This window comes from Mytilus galloprovincialis, chromosome 2 (genome assembly GCF_965363235.1).
Source record: "Mytilus galloprovincialis chromosome 2, xbMytGall1.hap1.1, whole genome shotgun sequence".
NCBI lineage: Eukaryota > Metazoa > Mollusca > Bivalvia > Mytilida > Mytilidae > Mytilus > Mytilus galloprovincialis.
Window position 1 is genome coordinate 85668889 of NC_134839.1, and position 27816 is coordinate 85696704.

At 31.8% G+C, this 27816-nt stretch overlaps 1 protein-coding gene across 2 annotated transcripts in view; it reads right to left on the reverse strand.

The window, feature by feature from the left end:
* LOC143064686 (uncharacterized) overlaps positions 1–24071 on the reverse strand; it is a 32116-nt gene extending 8045 nt beyond the window's left edge. Inside the window, exons 1-23 of one of the 2 annotated variants that reach the window (XM_076237704.1) lie at positions 23993–24071; positions 22300–22331; positions 20618–20735; positions 20005–20065; positions 19389–19460; positions 18785–18863; positions 18292–18384; positions 16917–16988; positions 14413–14566; positions 13284–13366; positions 12617–12841; positions 11765–11912; positions 11291–11373; positions 10225–10291; positions 9685–9798; positions 9012–9094; positions 7828–7892; positions 7250–7315; positions 5694–6373; positions 2495–3338; positions 1958–2029; positions 1234–1274; positions 413–558 (exon numbers count right to left, since the gene is read on the reverse strand). In XM_076237704.1, coding sequence (XP_076093819.1) covers positions 413–558; positions 1234–1274; positions 1958–2029; positions 2495–3338; positions 5694–6373; positions 7250–7315; positions 7828–7892; positions 9012–9094; positions 9685–9798; positions 10225–10291; positions 11291–11373; positions 11765–11912; positions 12617–12841; positions 13284–13366; positions 14413–14566; positions 16917–16988; positions 18292–18384; positions 18785–18863; positions 19389–19460; positions 20005–20065; positions 20618–20735; positions 22300–22331; positions 23993–24018 — 3424 coding nt within the window. In that variant the 5' untranslated portion in view covers positions 24019–24071. The remainder of the gene's footprint in view (positions 1–412; positions 559–1233; positions 1275–1957; positions 2030–2494; positions 3339–5693; positions 6374–7249; positions 7316–7827; positions 7893–9011; positions 9095–9684; positions 9799–10224; positions 10292–11290; positions 11374–11764; positions 11913–12616; positions 12842–13283; positions 13367–14412; positions 14567–16916; positions 16989–18291; positions 18385–18784; positions 18864–19388; positions 19461–20004; positions 20066–20617; positions 20736–22299; positions 22332–23992) is intronic. The other variant, XM_076237705.1, reaches the window with a different exon arrangement.
* Between the last annotated feature and the right edge of the window lie 3745 nt (positions 24072–27816).

A 27816-nucleotide genomic window follows, 5' to 3' on the forward strand; every position in this document is an offset into this window, starting at 1 on the left:
TACACAACAGAATAGCATTAATTGTAGGTTACAATGACTTACTTTTGGTGTCAGCTGATGATAATGGAACAGACCATGTTGTACCACTAAAGAGAGAGTAGGTTACAATGACTTACTTTTGGTGTCAGCTGATGACAATGGTACAGACCATGTTGTACCACTGGAGAGAGAGTAGGTTACAATGACTTACTTTTGGTGTCAGCTGATGACAATGGAACAGACCATGTTGTACCACTGAAGAGAGAGTAGGTTACAAGGACTTACTTTTGGTGTCAGCTGATGACAATGGTACAGACCATGTTGTACCACTGAAGAGAGAGTAGGTTACAAGGACTTACTTTTGGTGTCAGCTGATGACAATGGTACAGACCATGTTGTACCACTGAAGAGAGAGTAGGTTACAATGACTTACTTTTGGTGTCAGCTGATGACAATGGAACAGACCATGTTGTACCACTAAAGAGAGAGTAGGTTCCCTGTTGTACTGGTGCAGATGTTGTTACTATCGGTTTGGTCTGTATAACAGGGATGTCAACTTCTATTGCTGGCTGTAGAGGGCTAGATATAAAATAAAATTATTCAAATATTTTTTATCTACAATGTGATAAGTAATTATCATAATGGACTACCATTAGTACTATTAATAATCATCATAATGGACTACCATTAGTACTATTAATAATTTGTTACAAATAAAGGATTTAAATTAGCTATATCTTTACAGGAATATCAATTCTTTTCATTTTTTTGCTTTTGTTTGTTACTAAATATTTATTTGTAAGTAAAGGTGGCCACAGACTTTGTATAATCTTTATAATGCAATTCTGTCAATTGCTAATACATTTGTACAACTAATTGCTGCTAATGGCTTTTATCTATGGTTCCCAATATATAGAGTTTCTTAAGTAAAACACTGATGACACTGCTGCTGGAAACATGTGTCATTCTATATTTGAGGGTAGACAATATAGGTATCTTACAATGACATGTGTCCATAATCCAATGCTTATCATTTTAATAATGTTTCAATGAAATGCAGACGCTGCATTCTACTGTGAAATGTCAGATAGTCAAATATATTATGAACTTTTTACACTTCATACACTTTTTATAATAATAAATCCTTGTTTATCCCAGAATAATTAATTTTCCTGCCACTTAACAAAAAAAATACATAAAAATCTCTCAAGTCTCTCCTTTTAGGATCTTTCTTTTTACAAAACAAGTTATTACCTTCTTGATGGAGAGTTCCCACTGTCTGGCTTGGGAGTTCCCTGAAAATTCAATTGGAAATATTGTAATATATAATATACTAATACTTAAGCAATCATAAAATAGCATGAAAGTAAAGAGAGTGGTTTTGAGCCCTTTAAACACATTGTGTCTAAGTAATAATTGTCCACCATATATATACTTCATAAAATAAAGCACTGGATGAAGCTTCCCCTAGTGTTGGACATTGTTGATTTATAGATTATGTAAATTGAAATTAAAACTAAAGTTCACATATTTAAGTAGTGTACTTCTCGTAGACAAATATGGCCAGGATATTTGGCCTGAGGCTGCGGACTTGGGACATGTGCAAAAATGTGGCTGAGTTAAACATGTTAGTGAGATCACAATCCCCTTATACCTCTAGCCAATGTAGATTAAACAAACACACATCAATATGCACAGTAAAACTCAGTTTAAAAGAAGTCGGAGTTCAATGTCAGAATAGGGAACAAAAGAAACTAATCAAAATGACATGTACAGATTTGACAGATGTGTTTGCTGGATTCATGTTATTCTACCTAATTTCATCGTAAGTATAGTTGTGATTTATCATACAGTGTATCTGTAATAGCAGTATTATCTTCCAGTACATGAATCATGATATTTATATATAGAAAAGGTAAACACTAATTTAATATATACAATTGTGTAGGTCTGAAATTGAAGATGAAAGATTTCTAACCTCAGCATGGCCTTGAAAACTAGCACTCATCCTAGGAGATACTGGGAAGAGATCTGCTCCACTCTTTGGAGGCTAAAAAATAATGTAGCTTCGCAGTGAGCTTTACTTCAATATGATTTCAAGTTATTATACTTGAAATAATTACTACTTTAGTTATCATAATTTATTTTTTAGGTTTCTATTTTGGTTTAAGTTAAAACAAAATTATTGATTTAACCTTTAAACTTTTAAAAGCCAGTACTGGTACACATATCCTTTTTTAGTCGATATTAATATAAATAACCCCATTATGTAAACTATGACTTAAATATTGTACTTGCTAATGTAAATTCTAAACAACAAAAATTTGAAAATCCTGATGCAAAAATGTTTCTTAGCTGGTTTTGCCAGTGCAAAAAATTGTTACATTTTTTTTTTAATTGACCTCTGTCTCCCTTCAACTTTGCTATATTTTCGGTTTTTTTTAATGTGATACACAGACATAACTCAATCTCTTTAACATTTTCCATTTTTTTTAAAAAAGTTAAAATATAATACCTGTATAGCGAGATGAGACAGAGTTGACACATTGCCTTGAATATCTCCATTCATCATTTTGTGCGTCTCAGTATGTGGAGTGAATCCTGCTCTAGGAACAGGAAATCGTCCAGAACTTAGAAAGTTAGGATTAAGCATGTTGAAGTTAGGTGGAGGTTGAGCCCCATGAGGATGTTGATTTTGTGGTTGCTGAGTTCCAGTAGGATGCTGATGAGGTGGTGGTTGATGGATGTTGGGTCCACTTGGATGGTTCATCCTCTCCCTACCAGGTGCTGGCGGGAAGTTGTACAGATTTTTAGGAAATTGCTGATTAGGCTGATCACCACTGTGTTTATTTAGCATGTCTAATGGTTCTGTTCCATTTCCATATACCTCCTTTGGAGGCTGATTTCCAGCAAACCTTGGAAAATTGATACCTTGTTGATTGGGATACATCATAGGATTTTCTTTCCCTCCATATTGCTGTCCTGCCATTGGTGGTGGTGGTGGAGGGAAGTTTGTGAAGTTAAGAAATTTTGAATGAGGATTATTGTCCGTCTTTGAAGAAGAACCAACATCTAATTGATTATCTTGTCCTTGATTTTGATTAATATTTCCTGGAGGGGGGAAGTTAGGCTGTAATCCCATCTTTCCTGGAGGAGGAAAACTTTCCATGTTTGGAGGAGGTCTGCCTAGTGGTATATTGCTGCCCGCAGCTTTCCCTGGTGGACCTCTCAAACTCATCAGTGGATCTTCCCCCTTATTGGACCTCTCTGTCTGTGTTGGTGGCTGTGGATAACCCATCATCCTTTGCAATTGCCCAGGAGGGCCTGGTGGAGGAGGAGGTAAATTTGGAGGAGGTTGCCTGAAATTAAATGATTAAGTATCGTCAAATCTAAGATCAAAGCTTAAAGCATATTCAAAATAATTCATGGAGTTTTAACTTATACTGATTTTAACCAGATGCTCCGCAGGGCGCAGCTTTATACAACTGCAGAGTTCGAACCTTGAACAGTTGGGGCAAGTATGGACACAACATTCAAGCTTGATATAGCTCTGAATTTGGATTGTGATTAAAAAGTTGACACAACATAAGTTTCTGGCACAGAATGAATGTGGTCTAAGAACTTAAACTTAAAAAATTTAAATTGTACATTTACCTATTATGGTCCAATATCCAAAATCTAGATACATGGTTAGATTCAGCATATCATAGAACCCCAAGAATTCAATTTTTGATGAAATATATCAAATAAAGTTCAATTTTAGACCTCAATGTGGACCAATTTGATAACCGGGCCCAAATATCAAAAATCTAAATACATGGTTAGATTCAGCATATATCAAAGAACCCCATATATTCACTTTTTCTTGAAATCAAACAAATGTTTAATTTTGGACCCAGATTTGGACCAACTTGAAAACTGGGCCTATAATCAAACATCTAAATACATGTTTAGATTCAGCATATCAAAGAACCCCAAAGATTCAATTTTTGTTGATATCAAACAAAGTTTAATTTTGGACCACGATTTGAACCAACTTGAAAACTGGCCCCATAAGCAAAAATCTTTTAAATACATGCTTAGTTTCAGCATATCAAAGAACCCCAAGGATTCAATTTTTGTTGAAATCAAACAAAGCTTAATGTTGGACCCTGATTTGGACCAACTTGAAAACTGGGCCCATAATCAAAAATCTAAGTACATGTTTAGATTCAGCATATTAAGGAACCCCAAGAATTCAATTTTTGTTAAAATCAAATCAAGTTTAATTTTGTAAGGAATCTACATACACAGTTAGATTCGGCATATCAAAAATCCCCAATTATTCAATTTTTGATGAAATCAAACAAAGTTTAATTTTGGACTCTTTGGGTCCCTAATTCCTAAACTGTTGGGACCAAAACTCCCAAAATCAATCCCAACCTTCCTTTTATGGTCATAAACGTAGTGTTTAAATTTCATAGATTTCTATTTACATATACTAAAGTTATGGTGCAAAAATTAAGAAGAATGCTTATTTGGGCCCCTTTTTGACCCCTTATTCCTAAACTGTTGGGACCAAAACTCCCAAAATCAATCCCAACCTTCCTTTTGTGTTCATAAACCTTGTGTTTAAATTTCATAGATTTCTTATTACTTATACTAAAGTTATTGTGCGAAAACCAAGAAAAATGCTTATTTGGGCCCTTTTTTGGCCCTTAATTCCTAAACTGTTGGGACCAAAACTCCCAAAATCAATCCAAACCTTCCTTTTGTGTTCATAAATCTTGTGTTTAAATTTCTTGGATTTCTATTTACTTATACTAAAGTTATAGTGCAAAAACCAATGTGTCTTCGGACGACGACAATGACGACACCAACGTCATGCCAATATACGACTGCAATTTTTTTTTTGCGGTTGTTTAAAAACAGCCCTTTATCCTAAATATTTTACCAATCAATAGCCAGGGAAAAATATCAGCATAAAGGTCAAAACTGTGGTAAAATCTGTATAAACTCTAGCCCACATGAATTATTTTTATTCTAATTGGATAAATATGGCAATTCTATTGGATCAAAGTGCACTTATAGATGAAGACAATTTTTGGGCCCATAATTGAACACAAATTAAATTGATTTAAAAGATTAAGAAAACTTAATTAATATTGGACGAAACTTATTGATTATCATATTCTTATTTCAGAAAATTGGCTTTCAACAAATTTTTATCATTGCTTGTTTATGTTTCCATGTTTTGATGACTTTCAATTCACATTCCGGCATTTTCCTGTAGGATGCTTATATTCTTACATCATTAATTAATGACTAAAATAATTAATCATTAAAAAAGCATACAACATGGGGGTATGATTGGAACAGCCAAGTCAATCATGATGTTGCCCATTAGCTGACAAGCAAATTATTCATATTCTACCACAGGTATGTACTAAAAGCGTTTGAAGAAGTTCATATAAGAATAGCTATTCTTTCAGTTCATAGTTGGTTATACATCATTAATTGACTTAATATCTAATTCTGATTTCAATCACATTTTATATTTCTTTGAAATATTATAAATTTTCAATGGAGACATTTTCCTTTAAAATATTCTTGAAGGGACTGAACTTGTATTTTGTATTTCTTCTAATATACCAAAATTTGAAAAGCAATTTTTCCTTATAGTCTGTTCAAAGTTAATAATTCAATTTTTAGCATGAGTGTTGAACTATTTTTACCTAAAATCAGGTCTAAACATCATGAACTGATTGAAGGGTTGGCCTGTCTGTCCTTGTTGCTGGGGTGATGCCTGACTTTCTGTAGCCTGTCCAGATGGTGGTGGAAAGGAAGGTGTAGACATAGATTGACTGACTTCTTGCTGTGGACTTGCCCAGGCATGCATATTACTAGATCTCTGGGACTCATTAGACTCAACGATTTTAAACTTGCCAGTTTTAGGTTCCCACAATTTGGGTGGTTGAGAAGCATGCTTTCTTTGAGATGGGTCTGAGTCAGCATACCCTACACTAGGCTGTTGTGGTTTCCATGTCATATCATTATCAGATTCCCATTTTTGTGATGTGTTTTCTGGTTCCCATAAGGACGAACCTGATGATGACTGACGTACAACTTCAAATGATGTATTGGAAGATGATGGCTTTGGACTGTCTTTATCTGGTTCCCATAACTGTTTTTCTTGGGACAGTTGCCTAGCTTGTTGTTGTGCTAGCAGTTGTTTTTGTAGTCTTGGTGGTTGTTGCTGAAGTCTTGGAGGAATATTTGGATTCGCTGGTTTTGTTGATGCAGTTGTTTTCATAAATTCTGGTTGATTAGTTGGAGTACCAAGTAAATATTTTGGAGAAGCAGGACCTAATTGTGATTCAACTGACTTGTCTATGGTAGTTGTGACTATTTTTATCTGAAAAAAAAAATTTGTTGTTTGAAAAAAGTTCATATGTATGTTTTGAAATTACCTCAACTTACAATTCTTCTGTAAAAATATGTTTCCATTAAAAGAGGTAATACATAACGATAATAATGATAGTGATAATAGATTGGGGATTAAATCTAGAGGCAATTATTATGTGAATATCATCAAGCAAATATGTGTATATGAACCCTGATTTGAACTAGGACAAAAAACTGACTCAAGCCAACCAGTCTTTGACCTTCCTCATAATGCCATGTCATGTTTTAGCTTGATTCTGTGCTGAGGGGAGAAGCAGTAAACACAAATTTTCAATCCTTCAGTTTGACCTGACCAAGGATCATAATTTCCTGTACTAACTGAATAGCTATAAACATTGTTCAGAACTTGATATATTTCAATTTTAAAGTGTTATATTCAATTTTATAACCTAGGTTTTATCGATTTGCAATGTTTTTGTAATCACAAAATTACAAATAGCTCACGAAAAAAAAGTTGGTTTACAGTACAGGTGTGTAATTAATGTCTAAGGTAGCAAATAAATTCAAAAACTGAAAATCCAACAGAAGGAGACCAAATTGAACAAAATGCAAATCTTATCTTATGACAACAACATACCACAAATCTCATATCAACATAATATGACAAATGTTAACATCTCTATACACTATTTTCCAGTTCTAAGACTTAACTACTACTGTACTTATTTTGACCTTGTTTTAACCTCAAGATATGTTGGCTGACAAAAGAATGTTTTGCAAGCATACCTCACTTGTGATTCAAAGTATCAGAATACAAGATATTTAAATTATGAATATAAATATATAGCTTATAACAATCATATAATTTTACTGATTACTGTCCTACCTTTTCTTCAGATTTACTAGACTTTAAAGTTTCATCTTTGCCTTTAGTCTGTTTCTGAATAATAGCCTACAAAATTCATTACTCATGATGCAAAATAAATGTTTATATGTGATTACAAAGTTTAACTTGTTTCTCTATTATTCATAGTTATGAGAATTGTTCTGAATCAATTGATGTTAACACCTTTTAAAAGTTCACCATATTTCAATGTATGATCAAACCATTATGTGACGCATATTGTTGACACTCACTACAATCTCAAAGTTACTTTATGGACATAATATGATGTCTGGATATCTATTTTGTATCCCAGTCATAAGCAAGCCAATGAAATCCCACCATGGCATAAAATCATGATCCCACCACAGAAATGAAATCTCAATATCTAAACAGTGAGCAACATCTTAATCAACTATTTTAATTTCCATATAAATATTTTGAAAACAAATTTCATATTTATAACCAGTCTTGATATAAATACTTGATTAGACTCATTTTTTTAATTGGAATTCCAAATATTTGAGTGTTTTTTGTACAAGTTTGAAATCCTTTCATATTGCTATTATCTATTTTAATACCTGTATTGCAACATTTTGGCGAGATTTCTTCTCAGGACTGGATGAAGATATAATTCTATTTATACCTGCAAAAATAAGAAAAAAAAATTCTACTTAAGCATTCTACATCTTTGTAATGTGTTTCAGATATTTCTGTCTAATCACAGTTAAAAATGAACTATTAACATAGATATATATCTGCCCTGTGTATAACTTTGATTAGTATATTGCAAATGCTAGATATCAAATGGCGATACTGTATAACTTTCTGTACACTTGTCAACATGAGTGGATGGGCATTTTGAACAGTACAAAATTATGCTAAGTCATTGGACTAGCAATAAGGGAGGGTGAACATAATCTTAAAGGAAATGAGACGTATTAAAGCATAAACAATCTCATTGATTTTAATGAGCTGTTCCCCATAACCTAAACTAGCACTAACTTGAGCAAATATTAACGTCACCAGAAACAAAAAACTAAAGCTACACAACTAGCATCATATCATATATTTTATAAAATAGGACATGCATAATTATCTTGACTGGTTAAGGTCATTTTACATTCATCAAGGGGCATATATCAGACTGCTATCTATTTAGGAAATGGACATCACTGAAGAATCATGAAATTATTTTGTTCTGGGTATAGCATAATAGTTTCCCTCTGGTTGAAGTGATTTAATATATTATTATATTATAATATATATATAACAATAACATTTTGCATATTCTTTTTAAATAACTTTTGTGTATCCTTTCACTTTTTTCTTATGTCCAGTTTGTTGAAATAATTACAGCCACCAAAAATGTGTTGCCTTAATCATTCACTTTTTTCTACCAAGCAATCTAACACTTATCTTGATGCATCCAATGTTTGTTAAATGTTTGTATTGTATCTACATGAGATCAGATTTTTTTATGTCATTTATTATGAATTTTATAATTGTTGAGATTTCATAGCATTAGGGTTCTTCAATACACATATGAGCTGTTATAGACATCTTGCAAAGAATATCACTTAAACAGGTTGATAGTGGCTGTCTTCAGCATGTGGTTGGACTTTTTGCTTGGCAATAACCACTTAAAGGTTTTGCTGTGACTTTGAGATGAAGAACAGCGACTTCCGTAAATGTTAATGTTATGGTAATATTTAATGCTGAATTGAGACACACATAAAAAAGAAAACTATAAGATAATACTTACTAATAAGTGACTTGTTTGGGATAACAGGTGATGAAAACTGTAGATGTAAAGCCTTTATATTCTGTATTACCAATAGGTTCAGACTAATAAAAAAAAAAGACAGTTATTGACTAAATCACTTTGAAACTATACTAGTGTTTAAAAACTCTTATGATTAGAAACTCCAGTAAAAATGATCGAAAGTAATTGGTGAAAGAACCATTAATGCAGGTAAATTCTTGATTCACCAGCAATTAAAATTCTTATCAATCAACACAATGTCCATATCAATTCAATTTAAAGAAGATTGTATGTTGACTTATAAATGTCTTTTGGTTGTTTGTGTTGTAGAGTTGCTGTCTAATTGATTTTTTTTGTCAAATACATATATAAAATGTTGAAAAATAGTGATGACTTGAGATGTTCCCATGTGCAGTGTGGAGTATATCTTAAAGATTATTGCTATAGTTTATGATTATAGTAAAGATATAAATGTGACACATATCAATAACTATTCTTATATCTAAATTATTACAATGTAATAACAGTCTTTGTAACAATAAACTATCACCCATGATGAAATAAGAGTCCTAGTGATTCTAGTATTTACGAAAAGGTCTTATGTTTGTCCATATACTAAAGTCAAATAGCTGCATCAGAGATACAACTTCCTTGAAGTTTCAAATAATCTTACTTGCTATGTTCTTCAGCAACCCATCTACCATGGTTGAGAATTCTCTGACATCTTAAGTGGCATTCAATATCCTGGGGTAGACCATCACTTGGTAGTCTACTGTAGCTATAACAACTGTAAATAAATAAACATTATAGCAGGGAATGCATAGGTATATTAATAGGAGTTGCCAATGACTGTGAAAAATCAATCAATTTTTGTGTAGTATACCAAATTTTATATTGTTTTTGTATAGAATACCCAAATTTATAACCTATTTTGAATGCTCTTTTCAACTTTAAACAATTTGATTGAAAACTTAAACCTACAATGGACATTAACTCTAGAAAAGCATTTTACGATATTTATTAAGGGTATCAAACATAAAAATTAAGTTTTTTTGGCATTGCTAAAATGTTGCTTGTTTAAAAACAGATTATATTTTATAGACGGGCTCAATTCATCTTAAACTTTATTAATTGATAAAATGCTAGACAGTTGTTTGTTCAACATAATGGCAAATATATCTAGCTAATTCAAGATGACAATCTAATCCACTACCTGTGTGCTTTTTCCAGTGGCTGAAAACATCTGAGTTCTGTATCTTCAGGTAATGGCAATTCTTCATCTGAAATTATTTGAAATCAGTCCCATCAGAACACTTTTTTTTATTTGCATTTACGCAGATAACAAAATTTATGGAAACTTTTTTTAAAGTTATTATTTCAAGAATTATTTATGGCATCTAGTATGATTCTTTGTTTTTTTTTTTTAAATTTATGAAATAGAGCTGAATTGATTAGACAGCACTTATGCTAGTTACACCATCCAATGGAAGTTGGTAAAAGATTCATTTTATTTTACCCCCAGATGTAATAATTGTAAAATTTATGATGAAAGTTTGAAACAGCAAGGAGAAAGGATGCATGTCCAGGACACAAAAGTCTTATTTAAAAAGGGTTTCTCTTGATTTTTCTTCATGCTTATTGAAAAGACTACTCTGTGAAATAGAAAGTTTCTAATTAGTTATTTGTTGATATAATGCCTCATATAGGTTCTAATACATACAGAAATAGATACACATCTAGCAATGAATTCTGTTTAGTCAGGTGTAAAGGGTGGTCTGGTATTTTGCAGTGTGGTGTAAGTTATTAGAAGGCTTCATAGAGACTTTCAGATCAAGACTAGTAATAAACCAGGGTTTTCTTTGCCTTTGATTTCGCTCAGATATACTGTGACACTGCTTATTAGTAAAGCCATTACTCATTATTGCACCGCTGGTAAATTATGACATTGTGATTGGTTAAGGGGATCATGACGTTACATCTACTGTTTATGGTGGCATAATCTATTGATGTTGTTGTGTTTCATTCTTTATTTTTCTACATAATGGTCCAGAAAAGTCCCATGTGTGATAAATTCCTTATACAGTTCACTAGTGACACCCTACAGACCACAGAGGGTAAGTAAAATCCATAGGAGATTCAGCTTATAGCCTGACCCACTATGTTTTTTACTAACCCTATATGGATCCATAGGGGGTTAGTAGCAAACCATATAACTTATAGTATAGTCATAATCTAATACAAATGCCTCATTTTTTTTAATTATTAGCATATATACCTACATTTAGTAAGATCTATAGGCTCATCTTTCTTTGTTTGTGGAGGTTTAATATTATTCAGTACCTTGCAAAGATTTATCCATAATCTGTAAAGAATTAGAAGAAAAAAGTTTAATCTGTATTAAAAATAAAAACATATTCATAAAATGGACAGATTGCTAAATAGTTACTTTTTAGTTATTGTGTCATAAAGTATCAATAGCTTTCTCTTTAATTCAATAAACACTGCAGAGCTAAAATATATATTTGCTTACTTTCTAAAATTCATAAAGATAATAATAACAATTTTACCACATTAGAAGTGTATGCATTTGATGCAGTTGGAACAGGTCTAGTACTTGAGGGATGGATAATATTTTTGATGACCCAGCGTAATGTGATCAAGAAAATATGTTGACGACCTAAAAACCCATCTCAGATTTTAGGGTCCATGCTACTTGGCCCTCCTGTGAATTTCAATCGATGGAAAAAACTTACCCAGATATTTTGACAATAGGATTGGACAAATGTACTGGATTCAATCTAAACCAATCAAGTAAAAGTTTGACTGATGGTAGAGTGAAAAATTCTCTCAACTTATGGTCATGTTTAGGTGTATACTGCAACAAGACATCCAAGATGGAAACTGTAAAATAAAAAACAACTATATTGTAAACCTAATAAGAAAAAGAAATGTCATACAAATCATAATAATTTTAAAATATGTTGTCTGTCTAGCAATTTTTTGTCTTTGAAAGTTCATTACACTTTCAAATATTCAAAACTGTGTTAGTTATCTTAAAGTAAAAATTTTGTCTTAAGTATCAGAAAGTAATGATTTGAGGTTTCAGATGGATTAAATAAAGTACTTTAAAACTTGTAATTTATTTTTGACAAGTTGGTGGCAGACAGCAGCATTTTTCGCAATATATGAATAACTGCAGCCTGGGAACCAAATGTGAAACTTTTATGAGTCCCCCTCTTTATCATTCATTGATATATTGTCATATTTTTTTATAAGAAGTACATTAACCCAAAATTAACCAAAATAACAACATAAATCTTAATAAATTTGGTTGGTTTTTATAATATGGTTGCAGAATTAAATATAACATAAACCATCATCTTTTTCTGAAAAAGAAGTTAAAAGGAGATTTAATCTAATCTAACATTTTTAATACCATGTGCATATTCTTCTTCATCTAGGAATGGACATGAAATCATTATATTATAATCTACCAGCAGATTTCACTAATTTTAAACACATAATGGTTGCATTTGTATTAGGTACAAATCTCAGTTTGAAGTCAAAATAATGCGAAGGCAGTTGATTCTACTTTGATAACTTACTAGTAAATAGCAGCATCAGTTCAAATGCCCTTTCTTCATCTGATGTCAATTGTTCAGCAGTATAATCATCATTCTCTCCATCTATCTGTCGTCTAGCATGCTGCATGGCAAAGATATTAATAGCAACAATCTGCACCAGTATATGTGATGGGAAACTCTGTGATGTCACATGAGCTGGTAAAGCTTGTAAAAGTTTCTCACTCAGGAAAGATGCCTTGTCAAGATCTGAAACCAAAACAATAATTGTCTTATAAATCTATTAAATAACTATAATGCTAAATTTAGTAAATTTCTTGTTTTAGTTTCACAACTTTATGGTCAAAGTAAAAAACTATTTTCACTTAGTCTTAAAATAGATAGTATGTAGCTGCCCTTATGCTTCCTATAATTTACATATTGACAGATTTTTATGACATACTTAACAAAGTGTGGAGACGAAGATAAACATAAGGGATGAAACTGTTAAATACAGAACAATACTTCCTGTAGTCACAGATATCAATAATATCAAATTATGTTTTAATTCATCATAGAATTCCAATAAATACCTTTTTTTTTGTCTTATTAATGAAAAGTATAAGTGTTTTAACCCAATATTAATTGCATTAGATGGAAAGCCATTTATTCAGAATATAATTCAAGTTTAAATATGAAATACTTTACATACCATTGCAGAGATGTACATAAGCTTGGAACTGTAGAAAAGCTGTAATCATTTCACTGACAGACAATTTTCCTTTAAAATCACACCTAAAAATAAAGCAAACTTATGTAAACAAATATTATCTAGTAAATAGCAGGTACTGATGTGTCTGAGAGGTTTAAGTATTATCTAGTACACAGCAAAGGTGTTATATAAGTTGTATTTCATATCAGATTTATTATTAACTTTTTTCATTGGTGTAAATATAATCACTTATCATTCTTGAATCTACAATAATAATTACTCCAGGCATCACCATGGTGTAATGGTGATTAAGCAGTTCTTAGAGTTGACAAATCTGCATGTTTTTATAATGTTGATTTTGATGGGAATTTTTATCACATAACTATGTCTAAATCTATAAAATTATTGGTTACTTCAATGAAATAAGCTTGATCATCATTAATTCAATGGACTCCATTGACAAGTGTACATGTTATTGGTTTATGTGTCATCATGATTTATCAAAGTCAATGCATCAGCAGCAATCTTATTGAAGTTTGACTTCAGTAAGCCAAACAACTTAACTGTGGCAAAATAATTATAGTATAACTCATCGCCGTATTTGAATATCAAAAATAAGACAACGCGTGACCGAACGACGCATGGATTAAACGAGTGCGCAGCACGAGTTTAATCCATAGCGGCGTTCGGTCACAAGTTGTCTTATTTTTGATATTAAAAATACGGCGATTAGTTATTCTTTTTATTACATTGGCAAATGGCTTTTTTTTATGAAATTAATGTAGAAAATGTAAGGAACTATATCTTTTTCCTACGCATTGACAATTTGTTTTGATCCGACGTTATCGACGTCTTGACAACGCCTATTGTTGTATGACGTCAGAGAGTGAAATAACCACGTTTATTTCACATGTGAAATTATCGGTTTTTATCTAACTGGGAAATCAATGTAATTCATTGCAACCGATGTAATAAATTCCAATTCTATCCCTTATAGGATACCTAAAATAAGTAGGACAAATTTTTGTATTTAATATATCTGCACTAACATGATAAATTCTTGTATTCAACAGTTGTATCCAACTTACTGAATGCCTCTAAAACATTTTCAACTTTTTAATGAACTTACATGTCTCTTGATATTTTAGTATATAACTTTTCCAGATTAGTTGCTGCTACTGGGAAAGGATGCCTTACAGCTAAACTTCTGATGTAATAAAATACAGTAGACAACTTGTTACCTCTGGCTGCTTCAACTATTGCAAGCTGATTATAAGGTTGTCCTGAAAAATTACATACAATTAAACTGGTGGACATTCATAAAGATTTAAACAACAAATTATTTGAATCTGAAATATTTTGAATTAAGTAATATTGATAAGAAAAGATTTATAACCAGATGCTCCGCAGGGCGCAGCTTTATACGACCGCAGAGGTTGAACCCTGAACGGTTGGGGCAAGTATGGACACAACATTCAAGCTGGATTCAGCTCTAAATTTGGATTGTGATTAAATAGTTGACACAGCATAGGTTTTGGACACAGAATGAATGTGGTCTAATGAACTTAAAATATTTTTTTTGTCTTTGAGCAATCACTATGCTGTTGAATATTAATCCTCTCAAAAAAATGTTTGAAGAAATTTTCTTTTTATTTATGAAATCTGAAATGAGAAAAATTTAACCCCCCCCCACCATTTTTTTTTTCACATGCCCCTTTCCCTTTTTTCAAAACTGATCTCAATTCAAATTTCTAATGGAGTTTGCAACAATAACTACTCATTTAAATACATCATAAAATATTAAAATGTAACAAAAAGTGCTTGTTATCACTGAATGGTAACGATTGTTTTAATTTATCAGTTGGTAGTAAAAGTGAATATACATTGTGTATTGTATAAAACAATGATTTAAGTTGATTCAACTACTATTCTGGACAAAGAAAGATAACTCCAATCAATTGAAAATTTCTTGCTATTGCACAATACTGTGCAATTGAAAATATTTGCTATTGCACAATACTGTGCAATTGAAGATTTCTTGCTATTGCACAATACTGTGCAATTGAAAATTTCTTGCTATTGCACAATACTGTGCAATTGAAGATTTCTTGCTATTGCTGAATACTGTGCAATTGAAAATTTCTTGCTATTGCACAATACTTAATATAATAATTTTGGATCCTGATTTGAACCAACTTGAAAACTGGGCCCATAATCAAAAATCTAAGTACATGATTAAATTCAGCATATCAAAAAAGCCAAAGAATTCAATTTTTATTAAAATCAAACTTAGTTTAATTTTGGACCCTTTGGTATTTAATGCAGACCAATTTGAAAACGGGACTAAAAATTAGGAATCTACATACACAGTTAGATTTGGCATATCAAAGAACCCCAATTATTCAATTTTTGATGAAATCAAACAAAGTTTAATTTTGGACCCCGATTTGGACCAACTTGAAAACTGGGCCAATAATCAAAAATCTAAGTACATTTTTAGATTCAGCATATCAAAGAACCCCAAGGATTCAATTTTTGTTAAAATAAAACTTCCTTTTATGGTCATAAACCTTGTGTTTAAATTTCAAAGATTTCTATTTACTTATACTAAAGTTATGGTGCGAAAACCAAGAATAATGCTTACTTGGGCCCCTAATTCCTAAACTGTTCAGACCTCAACTCCCAAAATCAATCCCAACCTTCCTTTTGTGGTCATAAACCTTGTGTTTAAATTTCATTGATTTCTATTTACTTATACTAAAGTTATTGTGCGAAAACCAAGAATAATGCTTATTTGGGCCCTTTCTTGGCCCCTAATTCCTAAACTGTTTGAACTAAAACTCCCAAAATCAATCCCAACCTTCCTTTTGTGGTCATAAACCTTGTGTCAAATTTTCATAGATTTCTATTTACTTAAACTAAAGTTATAGTGCAAAAACCAAGAAAATGCTTATTTGGGCCCCTTTTTGGCCCCTAATTCCTAAAATTTTGGGACCAAAACTCCCAAAATCAATCCCAACCTTCCTTTTGTGGTTATAAACCTTGTGTTAAAATTTCATAGATTTCTATTCACTTTTACTAAAGTTAGAGTGCGAAAACTAAAAGTATTCGGACGACGACAACGCAGGACGACGAAGATGACGACGCCAACGTGATAGCAATATACGACGAAAAATTAAAATTTTTGCGGTCGTAAAAAAACTAACTGAACTAAATAGGGTCTAAAGCCATTCACACATGGCTAGGGTAATTTTAGTTTCAATGTTATTTCATGTACTTTTTAACCCCCTTAGCCATGCACTCCTGTTTGATAACTACATTTTCATTTCTACAAATAAGTGGTTTTATAGAAATATTTTAACCAAAATTCAATTCATACATCCCTATCAAACTTTCCTTCAAAAATGGCTTCCATAATTTGTATAGACCTTATCTATGAAAACACTATATTTGTTCTGTTTTTTTTTTTAACTCTTTTATGAGGTACATTAATTTTATTATCTAATATTATGGTTGAAATGTGTAACAAATGACCTTGAAAGACATTACATTAGCTGAAAAGTTGTTTTTTCCACAAATTCCTATTTCACTTTAAACAAATAACATGTAACTATGGTATGAAAGATGACTTACCATTAAATGGTACTAGATTAGCAGCATGCCAGTAGTATGTCTGAGCTTGTTCTATTTGTTGTCTATATCTTGCTGTAATATAAATGACAATAACAAATTAGTTGAGTAGAATGGGATGACATTGTATGCCATACATCATTGACATTGCCCAAGAAACAAGCAATTAACAGATTGTCTATAACCCTTAGAAAGTTTATTAACTATTTCTCATATCAGGGTTATTGCCATTCCATGAGATTGTAGCCAAAAAACTCTTACATTTTCAGAATTAACCAATTACAATTGATAATTTCAGTGACCTGTAGTCAGGGTTGGCAAAAACCCGGGTTTTATGAGTATTGCCCAGCCCAGTGGGAAATACTGGGAAAAACCGGGTTTTACTGGGTTTTACTGGGTAATACTGGGCAATACTGGGTAATATAAGATTCTGGCCTGAATTTCAAAGAGGATTCAGTAATCAAACACAAATGCAATACATTTAAGATATATGTAAACCTATTTTCATTTGTAAATAAGTTTACTTGTTTGAGAGTCTTATGATACATACAAAAGTACAAGTGTATACATCTGAGAAAGAATTATTCTAACAACTCTGATAAAAAAATGTTTTTTCAAATATATAACTAGTATAAAGAATTTAAGGATAACATGTACATGTAAGAAAAATTACTTTGAAATAATTTATATAGGTAAAAATGTACAAAACTAATTAATAAGTAATTATTCAGATTAGAACACAGATATGTTTATATAACACTAATCAGTCTTTTCATTTCTATAAGAGTTAATGACAAGACCCTGTAGGGTGTTTATTTAGCAATCATGATTGCGTATATAGCGATTTAATTTACAATTCACTTAAACACTACAATAAAGTGTTAAGATTATTGAAACAATGCTTGGAAATTAACGAGGAATCCTAAATTGCGCAAATATTGTATTTTGCCTACATAGAATTTATGTGGAGAAGAGAATGAAATTGAATTTTTAATCTTCTAGAAATGACTCTCAATGGTTATCTGTATAAAATGTATATATTTAGCTATAATACTATGAAACTACAACAAGTATTTACTATTTTGTGTTGAAATAAGCTAAACAAATCATATTGTCCAGTATTGCCCAGTATTCCCCGTTTCAGGGAGTATTGCCCAGCCCGGGAAAACCCGGGTTTTCCCGCCCAGTAAAACCTGGGCGGGTAATACTTTGCCAACCCTGCCTGTAGTGTACAGTTTTTATTTTCATTTTTCTATTATTTTTACATGAGCTGGCTTTCAATGTGCATTTTGAAATAAATGCTGAAAATTTTTTAGTAACATTACTTAAATTGTTTTAAAAACTTCTATTAGAACAATTTGTAAATATTTGTAGTTACCAATGTCCCCGAGATGGACTAAGCAGTGTTGACAAAAATACAGACAGGAACTTTTCTTTGGCGGTGTGATCTTTATCTTTGTAGGTATCTTTTCTGTAACAAGAACACAAAACAATCATTAAAACAGTGTGTGAAAATGTGTACTATTCAAATAATTTTATCCCTCTTTATAATGCAAGCTGTAAAGAGTTATCTGACCAAAACCGCTCATCTGTTAAGGGTTAATCTGACCCAAATCGATTATATGCTATAAAGTTATAAACCATGTATCTTTCTTTACTAAAAATCAGTTACGAGTTAATCTGAACTTAACCTGGGCATGGTCTACATATGTAATGGGGATTGCTTGTGTGTACATACAATTGATTTAACCACCAAGAATTTTGTGCTTTTACCAAGTCATTCATCTGTTGACAAATGCATCGACTAATGTAAATAAGTAATTAATACATATATTATAATCTTTAATATCACAAATGTTCAACTAATTTACCTTTCATTACACCAAAACATGATGACTTCCTTCTAAATGGCAGATCTAACTTAAATGTTGTACAAATTAACTGTAAAAGCTGAAACAATAGACAAACAAACATAAATTATCTTTTACAGTTGAATTAAATAACATTTTAAATTCCTCTACACAATGACTTTAAAATAGATAGTATACAATGCTTTTCCCCATACAGAACAACAACATTAAATTTATGGTCAATACATTACTTTCTTAAATATATATGTGAAGTAATTTAACAAGAAATGAAAGTTCAAACCTTATTGAACAAAAATTAATAATATCTGTGAGTAAATATTTAAACATGATAGTTTCAAGAGAAAAATATTAAAACAGAAGAAGCATTTTAGAACTGAAAGATGATTACAAAATTTCATGGGATTTAATTGGTGAAACATTTGGAACTGAAACTGAGATATGCTTACAATTTGATGATAAAAAACTATAAAAATTCAGAAAAAAAAATCGAAAAAGAAAGCTTGTCTTCATAGGACTTATATGATATCGAACATAAGATTTACATGAGACATGTTTCTAAATACAAATTTTAAACACTTAAGTTTGAGAAAAAGAATAGTCATACTTGTAAATAAAATCCACTTGCTGTTTCTAAAAACAAATTTAATGTAGCTTGAACTTCTCCTCTTTTGACATTCTGAAATAATAAAAACATTTTAATAAGTTACTCATTTTTTCATTTAATACAATTTATGTACAGAAAAAAAACACACCACAGAAAGCAGGATGACGCATTATACATATTAAGCATATGTGAGAAATTATGTATCATATTTTAATTACCTGGAGAAAAAGATTTATTATACATATCAAGCATCATCTCTTGGGGATTATCAAATAGTTTGTGTCAAATTGGCGTTTTTGTAGATCATGTACTGGTGATCGGAGTTTTGTTGTAATAAGCATTGTGTATAAGTTTCATAACATTTGGTAGAGGCAAACTAAAGTTAGAGAACGGAAACCAATTTTGGGACGTAAGTACAGAGGGACAAGGATAAAACTTAATGCAGTCTCTGCTATGACGGGGACATAAAAAACAGTGATAAATCATCATTTATGGCCAATAACTTAGATTAAGAGACAACCAATCTTCTTTGTGATATCAGTATTTTTGTAGATCTTGTATAGCTGCAAGATGTAGACCTATTTATTATATTCAACCTTCAAAATATTTTACTCACTTGTTTGTCCTTAGTTTGTGACTGTAACTCATTAATGTGGTTCTTGAAAGCATGATTCCACCTGTGAAAATTATAAACACAACAAGTCATATAGTACAAATAAATGGTGCAGATTTTAATATTCACTTCAAGGATTTGTTATAACAGAATGCCTTAACACAAACTCCTTGGTATCTTCTAAATACTGTGGATTCATTATTATTTGTGGGAAACCAATTGTCATGGATTCCATGGGTAAATGTGAATGAAGAATTTGAATGTAACAAAGAATTGACCTTACAGGCAGACATTCAATCCTTATTCTCATTATTGACAATCTTTAGAACATTAAACAGTTTAATAGTTGGACAGGAATGTGTACATACATTTATTTAAATATTGGTATGTAAAGCTGAACAATGTTTTATACATTTGAACCTTATTCTCAACACACCTTCCGTTGGTGATCATAAAATAATTAAGGGGGAATTATTGTTTTTATCTAAATAGAAAATTTCTGCTTGATATAAGAAACCCTTACTAAGCCCTATTATTTTTGGTCAACAATCCAAACCAACATTGATCGTAAATTAATATATTGAGATAGTCACTACATGTTAGAATGATTTCTTACAATTCTTGTTCTACTTTTTTATCCAAAGCATATTCTAAATCCATCAAAAGGAGCTTCTTGTATAAATCTTCTAGTCTTTGTCTTGCGACCCATGTTTCTGAAATACCTTTGGCAGAATCTACAAAATGTACAATATGTATTAATAAATTGGTTAAACACTTATTCTACAACATGTACATGCATACTATAACTTAGTGTAGTATGTTTCACCTCTCATAAAAACCATGCTTAAACATCCCCAAAAAGTTAAAAATAGGGCAATGGTCTAAAGCATTTACCTGTACCATAACATAAAATTAAATGTATGATATCTTTTTCCCTTCGCATGACATGTGGTAATAAAAGTGTGAAATGCTTCCAACAGTTACGCTAACAAATGTTTGAATAGTTACATGTAGTTCATCAAACCCTAACACACACATACATTGTATGTTTTACAAGAAATTACTTCAATTCTATGAACTAAAAAATATAACACATCATTTTGCATTACTGAATAATACATCAGAATGTTGATGCTGACAGTTCACTCCAGTTACTCCATGAGAAGGTCCATACTGACAGTTAACTCTAGTAACAACATCAAAAAGTTGATGCTGACAGTTCACTCTAGTTACAACATCAGAATGTCAATTCTGACAGTTCACCCTATCTACACAATCAGAATGTCCATGCTGATAGCTACCTCAAGTAAAATTTCTGAAAAGTAGCATGTTGAAACAACTGGACTATTAAAATGTTTATAAATATCTGTATAATTAAATTTTCATCAAAATATTGCAAATTCTAATATGACCACCTATTATCGTCAACCAGTGTAATCACAATATATCTACCTTTAGCGCAAACACAGTTATACACAAAAACAGCTGTTCTGCGTTACGTCCAAATTATTTATACTACCAGATATTCTCAATTTTCGACATCAAAATCCCCAGTTTACGTAGGCTAAGATTCAGATACAATATATTTATCTCTTAGATGTACATATGTATTCTACATAAATACAAACAAATCAGTCCTTTTTAATTCATTTTTCATAGTAAAATTTCATAAAACGATAGCATAGCAACGAAACAAGATGATTTCATAGGTATGTTTTCGTAAACAAAAAATCAAATGTAAATACAGGTCGTTTTAAAGCTTCTTGTATGCCTCAGAACAAATAAAATTATATTGGAAGAATATATATAAGTGAAAAATTTGATTAAAAAATAATAATTGAATTATATGATATCATATTACTAATATTATCAAAATTGGGTAAACCAGAATGGCCAAACAGTATCGTATGTATAGGGCTTTCAAGGTTAACAAAATTACCGAATTTGTCCTAACACTCAGGGTAAAATAATCGAATATAAATGCCCAACCCATGGTTAAATGAAAACAAATCTACTGCTGCCATGAATTATTTCTGAATTAATCTGTTAAATCTTCCTTAACATTTCCATTGTACTGTTGTTGTTTGATATTGGTGACTCTAAATAGAACTGTTGAAGTCATAAAAAAATCCAAGTTGGTTTACAGTAGTTGATAAATATTATCTCAGAAACATTTTTTTTATTTTTAACACTTGTTATGAAAAGTAAATATCTATCATTGTCTATCATGGTCATCAATGTAAAAACTGTATACAATAGATACTACAATGTATATTCTGAAATGTTTTAAAAGCATACCTGATATACTGGCTTTAAGTGCTTCTGCTTGTCTGAAACAAAAAGACATTTATTGTATTAATACATGTATATGTATCTGAATCAATAAAAAATATATTGCATATTCCATTTATATTGGTTTATCCATGACCTATCTTAATGCAAAAAAAATATTGAACATATTGCAATAGTTAGTGCCTGGAAACCAATTTTTCCTGAAGTTTCTATCTAGCAATACATGTACAGTGACCTTGAACGTTGAACTATTGATTCTATAATCTAAAAATGTTTTCTCCTACCCTATATCTTACATATTTTGCTAATTACACCCCAATCATGTCAATCAGGCTTCATTAACCAAAATTTCCATCCAGAAATTATTCTGAGGTATTTTTCCAACAAAAATATATATTTTAAAAAACAAAATATTTTAATTCATGAACACAAAAATGATAGTTGTCTTCTCCTTTCCTTTGTCATTCATCTGTATTAGTTTCATTCCTATCAAGCATTGGAAACTCAGGTTACAATCAAGAATCCATTTGTTTCCGACACAGAGACAGACGGAGGGACATTGCAATAAAATAGTCCACTGGAATTTTTCAGGAAGCATACATGACATTTATTCCCATTCTATATTATTGATTTGCTTTATTAAATCTTTTTAAATGATTTCTTAAATAAATGATACATGTTGTACAACATTTGGAACAGGGATTAAGTTTGGGTTTGCTTAAAAAATATTGCTGATTGCAAGTCACAGTGATATGCGTAACGCAATGCCAAAAATTATCTTCCAACTCCATTAACCTACGTTATTGAAACACATTTTATAGGTAAACTGCTTATTACTCTATGAAAAGCTTATGGACACTCAACCTGTGATATTTATATATAAGGTCACAACTTAAAAAAGAATGAAGGACCAAAAGAGGTTTATTTTTGTCAGTTCTGTGTCAGACAGAAAAAAATTATGATTTCCAAAAATACTGCAATTTACATAATAAAATAGGGAACTGTATTCTGTATTCATTATACACCTTATCACTATTAGTCTGCAATACTGGACATTACAAAGGTTCCCGTAAAATTTTTACGACATAATACAAAATATCTGATGCCACAATCATGGCAATGGAAAAGTGATTGTTGAATGATGTCAATAGTTCAAGCAGGGCAGATTCTCGGGTCAACTGGGAAAGATTTCCAAATAGTGTTATCATGTATTATCTTGCGTGTTTATTATACCTGTTTTCTTTGTCTTCGAGTCATAAAATAAGCCATTGCTTCTATTGCTATTGACTCAATCTTGATATGTACTAATAAAATTTCTAATCGCATAAGCATATATATATATATTATATACATGTACTTATTAACAAAATAAAAACTTGTTCCTTTAGTAGTTTTAGTGACATTACTTTTGAAACTACCCAATTCTAAGCAAGTTAGTCCATTTTGTGATTCAGTGGTAGACAGAAATTGTCAGTAGGATAGGAATTTTCATTTTATTGGTGTAAATGTTCAGTGGATACATCCTATTTGTTTTAAAACGAATTTCAGTACTACGCACTATGAAAAACAGTTTCCAAACAGTTAATCATGCGTTTTAATAAATGTTGGCTTGAAAACAAAACCAAGACATTCAAGCTCATTTAGTGTACATCTTTGTTAATTGAAATATATTTCTTTTTCGTGTCAGCGTATCCAGTACCTTAAAACCTGTGCTGCTGCACTCATACTTTTCAAAACCGAAAATAGTTGTTCGCTAGCTTGTCGCCATCTTTTTCTGAAATGCACTTCCGGTTAGACCAAATTAACTCCCTTAGCAGTATGGGTTTTCCTCTAAAAATAATTAATTACCATTAATTATACTTTAAACGGCTTTAATTTCTCACCCAGGAAGACTTAATATGTGTGATGATGACATATCTGAATTTATTTTTCACTATCGAAATTTCAAATTAAAGTAGATTTTTTTTAAATAAAAATTGTGTTTTCTTTTTTAGGAAAGGGGGGTGTAACTCGAGTAGATCTTTATATGATAATTATCCAAAATCTTGGAACAATTTATTTCTACATATATTTACATGTTCTTGCCAAAATGTATGTAGTAATATCATGATCTTTTCAAAGGTATAATAAATACTATGGGTCAGCGGACTAGTTTCGTAGCCGGGCCTATACATATATGCGGTATAACCAGGGACTTTCTATACTATAGTACCTGGACTGGTGTAACAGAAAAAAAAACTTAATAAGGCAGATGGATAACTATGGCATAAGGGGAAAAACTGGAATTAGGTATCAGCCTTCCTTAATAATAGTACACAATTGATTATCCATGACGTAGAGGTATCTATAGTCAAATGCGTGTGGCAGTGGGGTGTCTCAAGGCTCAGTCTTGTGCCCACTACAGTACTTTTCCCCATTTTCATAAACGTAACAGTAACATCAAAACACTTTTGTTCGCAGATTAAAATATTTTATACAGAAATATAAAAAAAATCATCAAGACTGTACCATCCTACAACATAACCTATAAAACTGCCTATGAAAACCAGAACAAACTTGGGTATGCAATTAGACCTAGAAAAAGTCTCACTGTACTAGATTGTATTCACCATTCACATATGACTATGTATTAAAAGGCAACATTTAAGAATCCGTCAATACTGCAAAATATTTTGTATCACCTTATCAGTCTAATAACATGTCTTGGGATATCCATATCAACAACATTACTGATAAAGCAAATAAGATCTTGATCTTTATTCTTAAGAAACTTAAAAAGAAATCAAAAAGAAAAAAAAAAATGTTTGGTTTACAAATCCATGGTATGATCAAGTTTAGAATACTGCTCTTCAGTTTGGTCACCTCACCTCAAAAACAAGCTAAAAACGACATTGAAAAAGTACAAAGAATGGCAGCACGTATGTCACGAACAGGTACCATACGACCAGCAGTGACTGACCATCTTAGATGGAAGCTACTTGAAACTCACAGAAACGTCAATCGAGTAACAATGATGTACAAAATCTCACTCAAACTCATTGCAGGAGATCCAAACCTTTACTTTTTACCACAGCCAGTCAAAAACACCAGATTCACCAGATTCACCAGATTCACCAGATTCACCAGATTCACCAATTCACTTCAATACCATGCATTCAGCTCTAGAACAGATTACTTCAAGTACAGAATTGTCCATTAACAGTTGTATGTGAAATTCACTTCCACATAGGATCACCAGTGTTAACTCCCTGGATCAGTTTGAAATAATGACCCAAAGTCAACAAATTAGATATCTTAATAGAAATACTGACTCACTCTCTTTAGTTGCCTTTCCCCAATGGTTTGTTTTCCGACTTAGTTTGACATATTTTTGTAACCCCACCTCTAATTCTCAAAACTGTTCGGGATTTGAATCGTTCGTTTCATTCTGTTTCCTTTCCTTTGTACGTTTGAAACCTTAAGCCTCATCTACAAAATCTTATTCTCCTGCCTATGTAGATAAGATGTGGTATGAGTACCAATGAGACAACTCTCAATCCAAGTAACAATTTGTAAAAGTAAACCATTATAGGTTAAAATAAGGTCTTTAACACGGAAGAATTTAATTTAATAACGTTGTATTTGAAATCGTCACATTGTCTAAACGTAATGCAAAACCATCGCACTTAAGCGAAAGGACCATCGAACTTCGGCGTAGACCATCGCACTTCAGCGTGACCATTTCTTGTATTCTTGTGTCTAATTTTGCTTATGTACTTTGTATACAGAGTGTACATATGCCATTTTTTTGTTGACATATTTAGTGTTTTTTTGTCCCATAGTGATTAGGATTATAACACAATGTTGACTGCTATACCCCAATTTGTGACATTTTTATCTAGTATCTCTGTTTTGTGCATACATTGTTGACAGTGTAATGGAATTCTATGCGACTGTGGTACAACTGAAAGGTTTAGTTAGCTATCAAACCAGTTTTAATCCATCGTTTTCCACATGTACCATGTCAAGAACACAACAGTTGTTTCCATTCGTTTGATGTGTTTGAGCTTTTAATTTTGCCCTTTGATGAGGGACTTTCCGTTTTGATTTTTTTCTTTTTGTTTCTTATTTATTATAATTAATTTCAACTAGCCGCATAAAGTGGAGTTTTTTCTTCGAACGTTCATATAAAAGCAACATTAGTATAATAAATCGATTAAGCGAAAACAAATTCGGGTCAAAAACCAAAATCGAGGGAAATACAATTGTATAAAATGTTTAGATAAATGAGAAAAAAATGTTGATTTTAAATCCATCAACCGTTTCTCCGATTGGAAAGGCATTACTGTTTAAAACTCGCAGGGACGTAGCTAGGTTTCAGATCAACTGTAGGCACAAATCGGCAGGGGTCTGGGGGCCGCTCAAGGCCCCTGCAGGTCCAGGGCGGAGCCATGGTAGGGGGTTCAGGGGGGCGAAGCCCCCCCCCCCCCCAGACGGAAAACGGTTTTCAGCATTTGAGTTACATAATTTTGTGTACAAAAATATCATATTTACTGGTTTTAATCATGATAATTTTCATGAAGAAAAGTTCGAAGAATTATGAATAATATTACATTAACACCTGAATTAACGTAGTACAAACAAAAATCTGAAAAAAATAAATATTTACAATATGCCCAGTGTAGATCAGACTAGTTTTAGATAAAGGCCCACAGAGGGTCATAGGAAAAGATTTTCAACTTTTTTGAACGAATCTTTTAACTCAAATTTGGGCAAAAATTGGTTAAACTAATTTAATATTTCTGAACTTTTATGAATAACTTTGAGATACATCCCTGTGGGTGACCTTCTGCTGTTGTCTGCTCTATGGTCGGGTTGTCTCTTTGGCACTTTCCCCATTTCCATTCTCAATTTAATCATACACAAAAACAATGATACATTTACTCAAAGTCAAGTCGACGGTTTGTTCTGCCGATAAAATCAGTTATACTCGCATCAACATCAACATTGAGGTGTCGCTGGATATGAAGAAGAGACAAATCTGACAGTCGCTCGTTATCCATTGTCGATCTCAGGTAGGATTTGACGCGTCTCATCGCGCTGAAGGATCTTTCACTAGTTGCCGATGAAACAGCAGGCATTATCAATAAAATCCAAATAATCCTATACACTGAAGGGTACAGATCGGCGTTTGTTACGTTAAGGACACCAAGAAGTCTATCTGGTCTGTTGTTTTCAATACGCCAACGGGCTTTCCGTCATCAGTGCTATCTCATCTTCAAATTCTGTTTTTTTTTTTTCACCTAAATCCGAACGGTAAGAGTTGTAAATTTTGTCTGCTATTTCTGGATTCAAGTTCCCTAATTTGGCAAAAATACGCATTAGAATTAAACTGTTTTTTTTTTTAATTTTTTTTTCCAAAAGGGGTATAATCGGCAAATTTATGTATAGGCACGTGCCTAGTCGAGCCTTAGGTAGCTACGCCCCTGACTCGTGCAAACTGGATCTTATTTCAAACATACTTGTCAGCTGATCTGTAGGCTT